General features: G+C 47.6%; 1 protein-coding gene across 1 annotated transcript; it reads left to right on the top strand.

The window, feature by feature from the left end:
* The first annotated feature begins 468 nt into the window (after positions 1-468).
* On the top strand, positions 469-15153 carry LOC119402547 (kelch-like protein 10). The gene is made up of 7 exons (XM_049418699.1): positions 469-671; positions 2277-2495; positions 4828-4954; positions 5887-6038; positions 11196-11376; positions 13199-13326; positions 15057-15153. The coding sequence occupies exons 1-7, from the start codon at positions 469-471 to the stop codon at positions 15151-15153; spliced, it is 1107 nt and encodes a 368-aa protein (XP_049274656.1).
* Positions 15154-15378: the final 225 nt, after the last annotated feature.

Genomic DNA, 15378 nt, shown 5'->3' with positions numbered 1-15378 from the left:
GTTTTTACTTCGTGCAGTTCTTTGTTTCATGTTCATTTCGATGAATTAATTTTGTACGTACGTATTCATTTTCAGATCATTAATACCTCTTGTGTTTTCATCTCATGCATACTTTAGATCATGTTAAAAGGCTTTAGGCGCAGGATGATGATGATGATGCTGCTCCTGGGATGATTGGTACCTACCAAGAAACGCACACCACAAGAGAAGACGTCGGCGTGCGTGTTTATTTGCGCCTAAAGTTTTTACATAAACAGATACCAACTCGCCCAACAAGTTCTGTTTAGGTAATTTTGTCTGCCTGCTTGATCGTTCAGTATTTTCGGTTATTCGATATTTTTTTAAACTTTATTGCTGATATACCTACTGCCGCCTGAATCCCGTGGTTGCGCCCAGGAAACGGTGCGCCATAAAGCACAGTTCATTATCATCATCATCGTCAAAACGAAGAAGAAAAGGCAGTCGGCGATGAGTGACTTCGAGGTGCTGGTCTGCTTGAAAGACGGAGGCCCCGGCAGGGAGTTCGCCATAAGCGCGGACGTTCTACGGGCCTCGAGTTCGTATCTACGCGACCTGCTGTACGAGATTCCCGGACCCGCGAACATGCGTCTGCAGATAGACGGCATCTCGGAGCAGGCGTTCGATGGCCTCAAGGCGTACCTGCGAAACAGGTTCGTTTGCTCGCTTGCTGTAAACCGCTACATTAAGGCGAAAGCCTTAGAGGCCTCAAATGCGAATATTGACCGTCGGCGTTTCGCGTCGGCGGCGTCAACAAGAGTGATGCAAAAAAATCACGTGATGACATCACCATGTGACGTCATCACGACGTAGATCGCCGAAATCTACGACGTTACATAACCATGTAACGTGACGTCACATGATGGCGTCATCACATGACATCGTCGCTTGGTCAAGGGTTGGCCGACCACGGAGGCAGTGCAAAACCGGGCGAGCTGCAGAAACCTTGCAATGCCTACGATCCTGGAGGCTGTGCAAAACCGCGTTAGGTGCAGGGGGAAGGGGGGGGGGAGGATTAATAAATTGAATGAGAAGAAAAATAAGATGGCTTTCGCCTTTGAGTTGTCTTAAGCGAATGCATAAGGGACCCTGTGAGTTCCTCAGGCCTCACAGAGCTAGGCATTGTGTGAGGGGGGGGGGGGGGCGATACATAATTAAGAACAAAGATTACTATGAAAAACAGCGGCAAGTACACAAACGAACAAAGTAGGTCGACATCAAAAACAACGGCAAGTACAGCAAAATAGCTGTAGTAGTAAGCTGGTGATATGAGACGCTAGCTTACAAGACATTATGATCCAGCTCGAATTGCGCAAATTGCCGGTATTAGCTACGATAACGGCGCATATATGTATCACAAACCTTAAACAACCGCATTAAGTTGCTGATTAATTAAACAAAAAAAGAGGGGACGTATGAATCATGGCAACAAACGGACCAGTTCAGCCTTCTCAGTAAAATGGTTGAGAGGATGCTCGCGAAACTTCTCATGATCACGCTGTATATGCTGTAATTCAGCGGATAGTTCCACAGGCGAATGGCGCGCGAGAGTGAAGCATTAGTGGTGCCGTGAATCGGCAGCTGAAGTCATTATGTAATCTATGCGGTAGGTATGATTCCATAATGGTACAGCTAACCACAAAAGTTTACGGACCACGGGAACGCATGCCAAATACAGGGACCTTATGCAAAAATGCCCGTCCACGCCACCTAGCGGTGCCCCACCTACTGTAGAACGCAGCGCCGGGCCGGAAACGGGTCTTCTTGATATTCACTGGTATATCAATTTTCTATTGCCACACAGCGCATTGTTATAGTGCGTTGTTTTCACGCAAAGCGCTTGTCTGCGGTATGAGCGGTATCAGCGTCACAATTATACTTTGATAGCAGAATCAAAGCTATCACGGCGCGTGCTTCGAACGGCGTGCCGTTGGGTAGATATCACATTGTGAGAAATATTACGACTGATAACAGTTATGCTGATAGGCTGCTCTCGAGACAGAAGCACGTAGCCGCGGCTGCCGAAGAGCGCGTCGCGTTAAAAAGTGAAAGGTGAAAAATATTTGTGCCCAGTCAGAAAACAGGCCATCGATGAAGGGAGGGATGTGTCTTGGCCGTAGCGCTGCCGTCGATTTACGTAGCGGAAATATAAGAAGCTCTTGTCCACTCGCTCGCGTAGTCCGTAAACTTTTGTGATTGAGTTTACTTGTAGTGCGTAGAAGAATGCTTTGCCTATCATAGTCAACGTATACGCGCAGCGGTCCCGTGGTGACGTGTGAGAACGTGACGGACCTGTACAGCTGCGCGTACAAGCTCCGGCTACGACCGCTGACCACCCGGTGCCTCCAGTACCTGGCACAGGCGGGACCCATCGGCAGGCAACTGGTGGTGCTGCAACATGCGTCTCGCTTCAAACTGCCAGCCGAGCAGCACGCCGCCTTCCAGTTCGTCGCCGAGAATTTCGACGACGCCGTCAGGCAATACCGCCACGCTTATATCTTATACGTGTAAAGAGAAAAGTTGAGGAGGATCCTTTAGCAGATTCATATGAGATGAGATAACGAAAGCGTTTCAGTTGGCTAGCTGCTGATAGCTTGCACGTGACGTCATGGATGCACAACATGGCTCCAACATGGCGGCTTAGATGACGTCGAGTCAGTATAATCACGCGGCGATTAACCTGCTTCAGTGTGATAACGATGTCACTGGAACGTTATTGGGCCTCTGTGCATGCACATAGCGAAAGAACCAGCATGCGATGTGCTGATAACACTAACGTGACACCACAAAGTTTGCGTCCCACCACGTTGGTGCTCCAACGTGGCTGTTTCAGCGACTTCAGTGCAAGCCAGCTATTGTTGTTACGGAAGGGCCCTGCAAAGTGGCGTTGCCGAGTTGTGTTGTAAAGAATGATGCAATGCGAGAGGCCGAATAGTGTTTGTTTACTTGGTTCGGTGCATTCGAATTGGTGTCGACAGTACTTCGCACGTCCTCTTCTATTTCGTCGTTGAGGCAGTAGACGCAAATCTTGTTCAAATCGAAGTAGTACAAGTGCCATGTACACTGCCAGTATTCATGCTGCTGCGACACTGTTTCTGTACAAGTTGAAGGCTATCTGATACGGCGGACAAGGGCGCGCTCCCTTCTAGTCGGGACTTCCATTCTGCTGTGGGGATTACTCTCTCCTACTCCGCAGCTGCAAGTGGTTACTGCGGGATTTGGTGATGTCGCGCGCTTACTTCTTTATTCTTATGTGATCGGCCTTCCCCCACAAAAACTATTACATGTGCTACCACTGCTCGGCACAGGCGGCGCCGGGATGTTTGAGAAATTTCGCGACTGTTCTAGACTGTTCTGATAAAATTGCCCGCACAACGCAAGCAGTTGAGTTTATCTTGAGGGCAACCCGAGCATCAGCGATAACGCTAATATGTTCGACCGCACATGTATAAAAGACGACGTGTTTCGCTGACGATCACATTATCCATGATCGACGACTGTACCCACCGCTATCGCTGCCTTGCCAGTGTTGCTTCTTTTTTCTGGGCACAGATGATGATGATGCTGATGATGCTGATGATGAAAACATTTCTTTATTAAAGTGCAAAGAAAACGCGGAGGCTCCCTATTCCGGGACTCCTATGACAACCTCTGCGATAGCCCGGGCCCTCCGGACGAGCACACGACAGACCTCGCGGGTGCCGTCGCGAAGGATGCCTTCACACCGCTCTGGGGTACGGGTGGACCGAAGGACTGGTGGGAGGGGAGGGAAGTAGGCAGCGGTGCACCCTACGGTGACGTGAAAGGTTGTTGGATGGAGCCACATTCCGGACAGGCGTCGGTATGGCGAGTCAGGTATAATTTATGCTTGATGTGCAGATATGAAAAAGTTCGGGTCTGCAGCCGGGGAATTGCGACAGCCTCCTCTCGTGTGAAGGGCACTGGTGGTGGTTGGTAGCGCTGTCGTTGGCCTATGTAATGCTGTGTGACCTCGTGATATGTGAGTAGTGTAGAACAGCTCGGTGTTGGCCGCCTCACTGCGCGGGGCTGCTCGAAGGGTGAGTTCTCGAGCGGCCGCACGAGCGCGTTCATTCCGACAGTGAGGCATGACCAGAAGTCCAGAGCAGGTGTGCGATGTGGCTGATGTGTGAAACAACTCTGGATGTGCGTAAAAGAATAGAATGTGATGTTTTGGGAATGCCGCGACCTGCTAGGTCGTGTTGTCCGTTCTGTGCTGGTTGTTGAAGATGGATTACCAACTAGCCGAATCTCAAACTTTGCTTCTGTTAGGAAAGCCCGACATGCCGCTTGCGAATCGGTGATTATGTAGTATGTTTCCGCGGAGAGGCTCAAGGTGTGTTGGATGACCAGGGTAACCGCCAGGATCTCGCCCGAGTTGGTGGCTGAACATGGTAAGGAGATCGAGGCAGCACTTATATCTCATGAGGGCCGCTAACCACCACCGCCGTGCGTCCGTTTGCCGTGCGTCCGTTTGCCGTGCAAGCTGGTGTCCTTGTAATAGACCCTATCCTCCTCAATCTCGTTTTGAGTGCGGTTTAGGTACGTCACCCGTGCCCGCCGACGACCGGTGTTGCGCTCAGGGTGCATGTTGCGTGGTAGGGGATGCACGCGAAGTACTTACTGGGGCTATTTGGAGTGGCACGGAAGTACCCTGCTCTGGGCACAGAATCGTCCGGTATGGAGTTCTATCGTTACCGGCTTGAGTGCTGCTTTGTTCACCGTCACAATCACCTGACGATATCGATTTTCAAGCGCGCTCGTTTGACCGTTCTGACGCTGGCAATGCAGGACCCGACAGTTCGTGGAGTTGGAATGGAACACCGTGAAGAGCCTGTTGTGCGCCGATGTTCTGGGCACTTCCTCGGAGACCAAAGTGCTGCTGGCCGCGCTCGCTTGGTTGGAGCACGACTATCAGGTGCGTGTCCCAGATTGCATGCGCACACTTAGTGATTTCCCGTATGATGGAAAGGAGTGTGCAAAAGAAGCTTATTTGCAGGCAGCACACCAGCATTGGGTCTAACATATGGCCCGACATCAGCGTCCGTAATCGAGTGGTTTTTACGGCAAACCTGTCTTGGTATAACCTGTGACGTCGTCTTCGTCGTGGTAGTAGTATTAGTAGTAGTCGTAGTAGTTTTTGTAGAATAGTGAACTAGTATATACTCCAGTATATTCTAGTTCACTATAGTAGTAGTAGTTGTAGTCACGCAGGCAGGCCCGTAGCCAGGAATTTTTTTCGGGGGAGGGGGGGCACTTGCTTAAAACCTTGACTTTTTGAGAAAAACACCTATTTTTATTATTTATTTTTGGTAGAAACACATACTTCACCAAAATTTCGCCCCCCCCCCCCCTGGCTACGGGCCCGCACGCAGGTCACATGACCAGAGAGGAGAGTGACTAAAAAAAACCAAACGAAATCATAATGATAATGATGAACCTCGAAATGACGGGAATGAATGTTGCTTTTCTTCAAATGTGTATATATATCTGTGTATATATACACCCACACGTACCAACGCGCGCACGAGCTTACATAAAGTATGGTTAACCCCCCCCCCCCCCCCCCCCCCACCCCCACCTCGAAAGAAATGTCTAGCTACGACACTGGACGTAACGTTAATCTTATCAGTACATCGCATGTAGGTTCTTTCGTTATTCATGCACAGAGGCCAAAAAAGTTCCAGCGGCGTCGTTATCACAGTGAAGTAGGATAACCGCGACGTGATTATGCTTACTTGGTTTCTTCAAGGCCGCCATGTTGGAGTATCAGTACACTAAGAACATGCGTCCATGAAGTCACATGCAAGCTACCAACGTGACCTGTCCCGCGCATGCGCCTACACGCAGAACCGTAAGCAGTTTGAGGATACGGTGATGGCGTGCGTGCGTTTCGGCCTGCTCCCAGAGCCGGTGCTGCTCTCGTGCTTCGAGGCTCCTCCTGTGGGCAAGATGGCGCTGTCCGGTCGCCCGGTTCGCATGCAACTCATGGAGGCCGCATTGTGAGTCGTCCGCGAACAGCACGCATAGTTTCGGAATTCGATTACGCATCCAGTTGTTCATGATCGCGTCATGTTTGAATTTTCAAAAATGAAAATTCACTGAGCTATAGACTATTTTACGGGTGGGTTTCGGTGCCGCCGTATCGGCCTGTTAACCTTTCCGTTTGGCATCTTTAACAACTAAACGAACATTGCTACGGTAGGCGTGTGCGCATGAAATCGGTTGGGTTGGTGTATTCTACGTTTCATGGCCTTATCAATTCACGTCACGATATACGAAAGTAAGAAAACATTTGTTTAACAGCCCAAGGTGGCGGCGCCCATATGTCTTACGTAAAATCGTCTATACTCCGTTTCATACATCAGGTGCAACGCTATGGAATCTAGCGAGACTTCTTCAGTGAATGCGTTCGCACCAAAAAATAATTCAATGATATTACCATACCACCCGTAATGTATTATTTTTTTTCGTTTTTAGACTGAGTGATAAATGAAGATGCTTTGTGCCTTAGAAATAAACAAATCCCGTTATTTATACGGTTGTCAATGTCAATAGGGTTGTTCTGGATCGCTTAGCGTCTCTTTGTTTTGGTATAGTGGCCTCCGCGATTAGTTCCGGTAGCGCGCAGCCGAAGCCAATTGTGGAGGTCACGCTTAGAACGACGAAATCCAAGCGCGAGACGCGCGGATCTAGCCACTATAGCGCGGACTTGCACATTTTGCTGATCGAACTTCTTGCATAGCTTCCACAACGTTGCACCTGATGTATGAAACAGAGTATACACTGTCAGTCTACATTCAACAATGAACGCGCTAAACACCGTTTCCCAGTACCAAGATCACGCAACAATTACGATCAATTTACACTGGAATGATTAGAAAGTTTGCGTTGGAAGAACCGTCCGCCCGGGCGGTTCTTCCAACGGTCACCACTGTATACAATGGTGACCGTGTTCGGCTGCTGACCCGAAAGTCGCGGGTTCGATACCGGCTGCGGCGGTCGCATGTTGATGGAGGTGAAATGCCAGAGGCCCACGTACTATGCGATGTCAGTGAACATTAAGGAACACCAGATGTTCGAAGTTTTCCGAAGCCCTCCACTACGGCGTGCCTCATGATCATATCGTTATATCGCCACGTAAAACCCCAGATATTATTGTTATTATTCTTATCGTGAGTTGGGATAACCTGAATTCTAATTTGATGCATCCTCACACGATCCTTTCACTCATTTAAATCAAATCTGTAGAAGTAACTTATTAACTCTACAGTACAATAAACCTGTTCGCTATTGCAAATAAACTTGAAGCATAAAAGTGCTACCACCAACTCCTGATTTTGATGAAACGTATACGCGAGCACGAATACACGAAAAAAAAAAATACAAAAACATGCACACAGATAATACACACTGCTAGACGCAAAGCGATGGGGTTCTGTCGTATCTTTTTGTGTTCATGTCCTGGTGTTGCCAAATATTATTTTAAAACAAAACTATGCGTTCAGTTCACTCTGCTAGGGCTACTAGCTAAGGAGCCGAAACATGGAACATGGCGTAATGAATACATAATACTAGAGAACACACACCACATACTACGCACGACAACACAGTAATAATAATAATATAATTATTGGGGTTTAACGTCCCAAAAGCACGGTATGATTATGAGGGACGCCGTAGAGGAGGGCTCCGGTGATTTCGACCACCTGGTGTTCTTAACGTGCACCTAAATCAAAGTACGTGGGCCTCAAGCATTGCCGCCCTCGTCGAAAATGCCGCCGCCGCGGCCGGGCCGAGGATACAGGGCAACCGCTAGACTTCAAATGAACTTTTATCGGCATGAAGGACACATTTGACTGTGCACACCCAGGAAACATGTCGCTGACAAATTACTCAGGAAAATTACCGCCGCCTATCTTTGTGAACTCCTCACACGTGGTCTCTGTTTGCATAGGATAAACCATTTCTTTCTATTTTATTCTTTTTAAATGCGAAGCATTTCTTAGCGAACTTCTGCGACTTTGAGCGTATCTATCTATCTATCTATCTATCTATCTATCTATCTATCTATCTATCTATCTATCTATCTATCTATCTATCTATCTATCTATCTATCTATCTATCTATCTATCTATCTATCTATCTATCTATCTGTCTATCTATCTATCTATCTATCTATCTGTCTATCTGTCTGTCTGTCTGTCTGTCTGTCTGTCTGTCTGTCTGTCTATCTGTCTATCTATCTATCTATCTATCTATCTATCTATCTATCTATCTATCTATCTATCTATCTATCTATCTATCTATCTAGCCGCCTACGACTTTGTGCTCTCCTGGCCGTTTCGTTAATCGGATGTATACCAAAATTGGTGTGTCATGACATGGCCTTATTACGAACATAAATGACAGGTCATATCATGAAAATCATGACACGCGTGTCATGAACAGCATGATTTACATTCAACGGCCTTTGGGCTCTTGCGGCCGTTCCGTTAATTTCATATATACCAAAATTGGTACGGCGTGACAAGAGTTCATGACGAACATAATGACAGGTCCTAACATGCAAATAATGACGCGCATGTCATGTGCAGCATGATTTACATGACATGGTCTCGGGGCGCTCGCGGTCGTTTAAATGAAGGGATACATACGAAAACTGGTATGACGAGACATTTCTGTATGACGAACATAACTTACACGTGGTAACATGAAAATCATGATATGCATGTCATGTATGACATGATTTACATGCCACGCTCATGGCGCACTCGCGGCCGTTTCGCTAGATTGATATACACCAAAATTGGTACTGTGCGATGTGACTTTATGAAGAACATGAATAACAGGTGGTAGCGTGAAAACCATGACATCCATGACATGTATGTCATGATTTACATGCCACGCTCATGGTGCATTCGCGTCCGTTTCGCTTGCGTGATATACACCAAAATTGGTGTTACGCGACACGACAGTATGACGAACGTAAGTGCGACGTGGTAGCATGAAAATCATGACATGCAAGTCATGTACGACCTGATTTACATGCCACGCTCATGATGCGCTAGCGGCAGTTTCAGTAGATTGATATACACCAAAATTGGTATTGCGCGATGTGACTGTATGGAGAACATGAATGTCAGTTGGTAAGATGAAAACCATGACATGCATGTCATGTATGTCATGATTTAATTGCCACGCTCATGATACATTCGCGGCCGCTTCGCTAGCTCGATGTACACCAAAATTGGTATTGCGCGAAGCGACTGTATGACGAAGGTAAATGAGACGTGGTAACATGAAAATCATGACATGCATGACATGCACGACATGATTTACATGTCATGCTCATGACGCACTCGTGCCGTTTTGCTTGCTTGACATACACCAAAATTGGTATTGCGCGACGCGGCTGCATGACGAACGTAAATGAGAGGTGGTAACATGGAAATCATGACATGCAGGTTATGTATGTCATGATTTACATGCCGCGCTCATTGTGCATTCCCGGCCGTTTCGCTAGCTTGGTATACACCAAAATTGGTATTGCGCGACGCCACTGTATGACGAACGTAAATGAAAGGTGGTAACATGACAATCATGACATGCATGAGATGTACGAGATGATTTACATGCCATGCTCATGGCGCAGTCGTGGCCGTTTCGCTAGATTGATATGCACCAAAATTGGTATTGCGCGATGTGACTGTATGAAGAACATGAATAACAGGTGGTAACATGAAAACTACGACATGCATGTCATGTATGTCATATGACTTACATGCCACGCTCATGGTGCATTCGCGGCCATTTCGCTCCTTTGATATACACCAAAATTGGTATTGCGCGATGTGACTGTATGACGAACATAAATGGGAGGTCTTAACATCCGAATCATGTTATGCATGTCATGTACGGTATGATTTACATGCCACTGTCATGGTGCGCTTCCGGCCGTTTTCTTAACGTGATATATACCAAAATTGGTATGGCATGACACCAGTGCGTGATGAACATAAACGACAGGTCATGCATTTATATACCAGAATATGAGTTTCATTGGCGTGGTGTACACTAGATTGTGCATGCATGCGTGCATGGCAAACATGTGATATATGGGGGACTAGATTCCATGGCATGAATGATTTCATTTGGCTCAAGGACAAACAAGGCGACGTATGCAGCTCTTAGCTGGCTGCTTCGCATTACATCGATTCCCACAGTGCGTGGGATCTGCCGAATTTTTTTTACCGCGATGGATGGAATGCTGGCCGTTCTTTCTTTCTTTCTTTCGTTCCTTCTTTCTTTGATTTTCTTTTTTTATTTCGTTCTTTCATTATTCCTTTCTTTCGTTCTTTCATTCTTTCCTTCCTTCCTTCCTTCCTTCCTTCCTTCCTTCCTTCCTTCTTTCGTTCCTTCGTTCTTTCATTCTTCTGTTCTTTCGTTCTTTCCTTCTTTGTTTCGTTTCGTTCTTTCCTTCTTTCTTCCTTCCTATCTTTCGTTCCTTCTTTCTTTCATTTTCTTTTTCTTTCGTTCTTTCATTATTCCTTTCTTTCATTCTTTCTTTCCTTCTCTGTTTCGTTCTTTCTTTCTTTGCGTAGGCACGATGCCAACAGCATCTATGCGAAGTTGGCATCGTGCCTGGCTCACGTTCCGGCACCGGAACGTGAGTGAGGTCATGCGTTCATATCCAGGCAACAATGAAATTTGGCAATGTGAAATGACAAGCGACTTCGATAAAAGATCAGACTGCCATATCAGAAACGGTGGATCGCCGACAAGCCCACGATCGAGAGAGCATCAATTATTGGAAAACGGCGCATACAAATACTCGTATACGGACATGTCTGTGCGCTCAAAGAATCTATTCGTTTCGATGGCAGCGCCGTGTGTTTCGCATATGACAACGCGGCCACCGAAATCTGTAACTGATAACATGCATGCTTCGCTTGAAAAACACGTGATCCTTACGTGTTATGACACGACATGCGTGCGTGTTTGCGTGCATTTTTCCCCCTCACAGCAACGTGTGTTGTTGCCTCGTACCGCTTCCCGAGTCCTCGTCAAGTCACGCTATTGCGGTTATGATGGTTATACATACGAAAAGGAACGGGGCTGAGCATACCAGCTCTGTCACTCGGGTCATGGACTCGCAGCTCGCACTATGTGCGCATGCGTGGTAGACCGGACCTGGCATTGGAGGTGCGCAAGCGGACCTTCACGGTAGCGGCTCCCGCCGGCCTGTCCGAAAGAGAGAGCTCCACCGCGACGACGTCACCCGCGTCGGGCGTCTCCCCCAGCGTCGCATCGCCAACAGCCGTCGGCGGCCCACCGCAGGCGAGCATCATTCGCACTGTTGATAATACTCGTACCGCGAAGGCACACGAAATGACATTCAGTGCTTTATTGCCCTAAAAAGGACGCTAAAAAGAAAACGATATTTATCTTATTAGTAGGATACCCTTAAACAATACCAAAAGCATAACTCTTGCGAGGGAACGCGCACAAATCAAATACAGGTAGCGACTCCACCTTGAAGTTGCCACACCAACTCGCTGTGACGTCATAAATTTTGAAGGCGTCTATTCTATAGGGCATATCTAGTTCCTAAAGGGGCCTTGCAACGCATCTTGAACATGGTCAGAAAATGCTGCCGATCGGTAGTCGAGGCTCCTGGAAACATCTGAGCCAATCATTATAGCGCATCACGCGGCATGGAATTTAAAACTAAATTTCAAAGTCAGCTAGAAATCGCTCGCTCTTCTCTCGACAAGTGATGCCATATACCCAAAATCAACTGCGTCACATACCCAAAGCCACATGGGCACGCTTATTGGGAGATGTGAGCATCATGATCCGCATAGTTACTGTGGCCGCCGCGGTGTGCCGCGACATGGCCGCGCCGCGTTCTACAGTTTACACTCGCGATCACGCTGAAAGTTAGCCGCGCGTTTAAAGAAAACAAGGAATAAGTGCTCAAGGTCATGACGCGTGCTTACATACGGACGTAGCTTCTTGCCCCTTGCCCCCTGTGTAGCTTTCAGCGCTTCCGCGGGGGCGAAAGTATACAGAGAAACTGCTTAGAGCGTGCAACAAATCCCCGTATCTCCGCTCGTTTCGGATTTTCTAAAATTAGAAAAATTCTATAAAAAAATTTGCGGCAGTCGAGTCGGGTGGCAATAAACTCCGATAGTGGGCGCATTCGATTATTACTTGATGAAGTGTTGCAGGTGTAGTAACTGATGTACGGACAGCAGATAAGCCAGTAAGACAAGAAGTGTTTATTTCAACTTCAACGTGTTTTAAGAAGTGGCGCCCTTATCTGCGCTCAGGGTGGCCGATACGAAACGGCGCATGCTTCGCAGCTCCGCCGGTACGTCACCGCACGACGTCACTTTATCACAGCAGGGCCCCTTTAACTTGTGAAAATTGAGTACGTTCTCCTCTGAGTGGACCAGACGATGCACCAAGTTTCGAGAAATTCAAGCGAGCGATTCTAAAAAAGCACCTTAGAATTCGTGGCGTCACGGTGACGTTGACATGCGGAGATTTGGGCGCGCATTATTTAGAAAAAAGGGCTTGACCTTCATTTTCCCATCTATTATTAAACCTATTATGCATGATGCAAATAAGTAAGTATATGTATACAGCTTTCAAATAATAATTTGTCAGTTATAGTTGATTCATTGTTTCAGTTTAGTGTCCCTTTAAGCCTATTATGATGTGAGCAATGTTCGGGTAAGAATAAGAGAATAAAGATGCATTTACAAGTTTAATCTGACTTCAGGAATGTAGTAATAAGCATACGGTGCTGTCGTTACCTCATGTTTGTTGCATTCTTTTACAACGTTCGAGCTGACCGACCATTGCGTGTCGAAGTCGAATCCCAGAAGCAACATGGCACCTGTGTAGTGTCGAAGCCGTTGGCAGGCATATTTTCGTGCACATCAAGTAGTCTTCTTCTGTTTAAGTCATGGGCGACGGCAGGAGAGTGGGGCACAACATGGCGGCTGCGAGAACAGTGCCGCAGTTAAGCGCAAATTTCATTTCAAATCTTTTTAAAATTTTAAACTAAGTGTACGCGTGTGTCGCTCTACGCATGAGTTGCCATCCTGTAATTGAGATATGTATTTATCGTTTCTTTACCACTCGTTTTTAGCAGGCGGGGACGTCCGAAGCGTTCCTACCGCCAGCGAGCGGCAGCTGGCCGAACGACGCTCGCTACCGCGACCACGAGGACCAAGTGGCCAGAGTGCAGGCACTGGTCAGGGGATTCCTGGCCAGGCGGCAATACGCGAAGCTGCACGCCCGTCCGAAGGTATACGGAATGTGCAGCACCCATGTCAGAAACACCGACATGCAATGCATATATGCATAGGCGTGCGCAGGTTTCCCCATCAGGGGGGGGGGGGCGAAGGTTCAATGCCGACACCCTCCTTACTAAGTCAATGTATGGGGCAGACTTTGCGCCCCCCCTCCCCCCTCCTAGGTGACTAGGGGGGACGGCTGGCCCCCTCCCCCGTGCGCACGCCTATATATGCCACGTGAATCGCGTAACTTGTGCCAAAATGTAAAAATGCCAGGCCTGCGCTGAAACCGCAGCACAGTCACAGCGAAAGCTGGAAGAGCGGCGTTTCTAGAGCCCGTTAAGCTATTTTGGGGCTACCATACAAGTACACTAGAAAGGTACCCACTACGCCATAAATCACAATTTTTGTGAAGTTGGGAAGCACCTACTAAGCCATTATTCGTCATTCCGCGGAGAAGCGAGGCACCAGCTACACGTCTGTGAGGCATTATGTGCACTTTGTTGACGCGACGACTGATGACGATGAAGAATTATGGCTCAGCCCTTTGTAATGGGTTGGAATCTTTAAACGGGCCACTGATGACGATGAAGAATTATGGCTCAGCCCTTTGTAATGGGTTGGAATCTTTAAACGGGCCACCAGTTATGTAATTTGCATTGGGTGACGCCCGGTCGCTATTTCCCTCTCCCGTCATGCTGTATAATATACGTTGACGTGGGAGAGAGACGGGGGGAGGGGCGAAGAACTTTACTGAGACCCCGAGGAAATGGATCATGCACTTATGGGCTTCCTTGGCAACCAATACAAGTGCACTTGCGAGGAACCCACTACGCTATAAATCATTCTAATTTTTGAGAAGTAGGGCAGCAGACACTGTGCCATTTTTCGTCATTTTACGGAGAGCCGTGGTACCTGCTATGCGCATGTAATGCATTATGCGCACTTTGTTGATGCTGTGCCTGATGACGATGAAGAATTATGGCAGAGTTCTTTGTAATGGGTTGGAAGCATTCAACAACCTACTCGTTGCGCAATTCGCATTGTGTGAAGCCTGGTTACAGAATTCGCGTTGTGCGACGCTTGGTGCTTGCTTATTTTACTCTTCTACCACGCTATATTGCATATGCTTATGTGGTTCCTTCCCGACATGAAGCCTGTATAGGACCTTTTTGCAAAGCAGTTTCAAGCACCGGCATGGCTCAGAGGTTGAATACTGGGCTCCCACGCAGAGGGCCCAGGTTCGAACCTCGTTCCATCGTGGAATTTTTTTCTTATTTCGTTTTTTTTTTTCTTATTTCGAGCGATACTGGTTACGGACACCGGCGGCGGCGGCGGCGGACAACTACGGCGCCAAAAACGGCCGGTGAAATGATCTCATAACAGCTTTCGCTGTAAAAAAAAAAATATGCGGGAAGTTTGCACTAAGTCGCGCAAAGCTTATCACTGCAAAGCTGGTCGATGCTCCAGTGTTTAGGCCAACGCCGGGTGCTGCTATGTTGTAACTGGTTTATAGGTGTTGCTATATGTTGTGAGTAGGTTCTGCTATGTTGTAAGTATAGGTTTTGCTATTTTGCAACTAGATTTTGCTTGAGGATCGACCATCTTCGCTGAGCCAAGCTTTGCGCTGCTTAGTGCGAACTTCCCGAACTTTTTTTCAAACGAATCACCGAGACAGTGACAGTGGCAGACCCGTTTTATTCACACAAGCTGGATGAATCCGGCAGTGGTCACCTTCATCGTCGTCTTCATCGCACCACCCACGCAGCACCGGGAATTCATCTGGAAGATGCAGGCTGGATTGTGAGAAGGTTGTCGTGGCAAGGATCGCTGCTTTGCTTCCAGTTTTCCATGATCGCATCCAGTGACTCAATTGGTTTCCGAGGGCCGTCCCATTCCGGTCCAATGGGCATGCTAACCATCAGGGCCTTGTGATCGCTACTGGTAGTGGCTGGTACAGTTCGCGCAAACTGTCCACGTTAATGTTGCTAAAGATCAGGTCGATCCCTTGCCTACCACCTTGCTATACGAT

The sequence above is a fragment of the Rhipicephalus sanguineus genome, chromosome 8 (assembly GCF_013339695.2).
Source record: "Rhipicephalus sanguineus isolate Rsan-2018 chromosome 8, BIME_Rsan_1.4, whole genome shotgun sequence".
NCBI classification, from domain to species: domain Eukaryota; kingdom Metazoa; phylum Arthropoda; class Arachnida; order Ixodida; family Ixodidae; genus Rhipicephalus; species Rhipicephalus sanguineus.
This window is presented reverse-complemented; position numbering and strand designations above follow the sequence as displayed.

Coding starts and splice junctions, on each gene's coding strand:
- LOC119402547 (XM_049418699.1), top strand. CDS start 469: ATGAGTGACTTCGAGGTGCTGGTCTGCTTGAAAGACGGAGGCCCCGGC. Junction 672..2,276: donor AAGGCGTACCTGCGAAACAG/GTTCGTTTGCTC, acceptor GTATACGCGCAG/CGGTCCCGTGGTGACGTGTG. Junction 6,039..11,195: donor CAACTCATGGAGGCCGCATT/GTGAGTCGTCCG, acceptor ATGGACTCGCAG/CTCGCACTATGTGCGCATGC.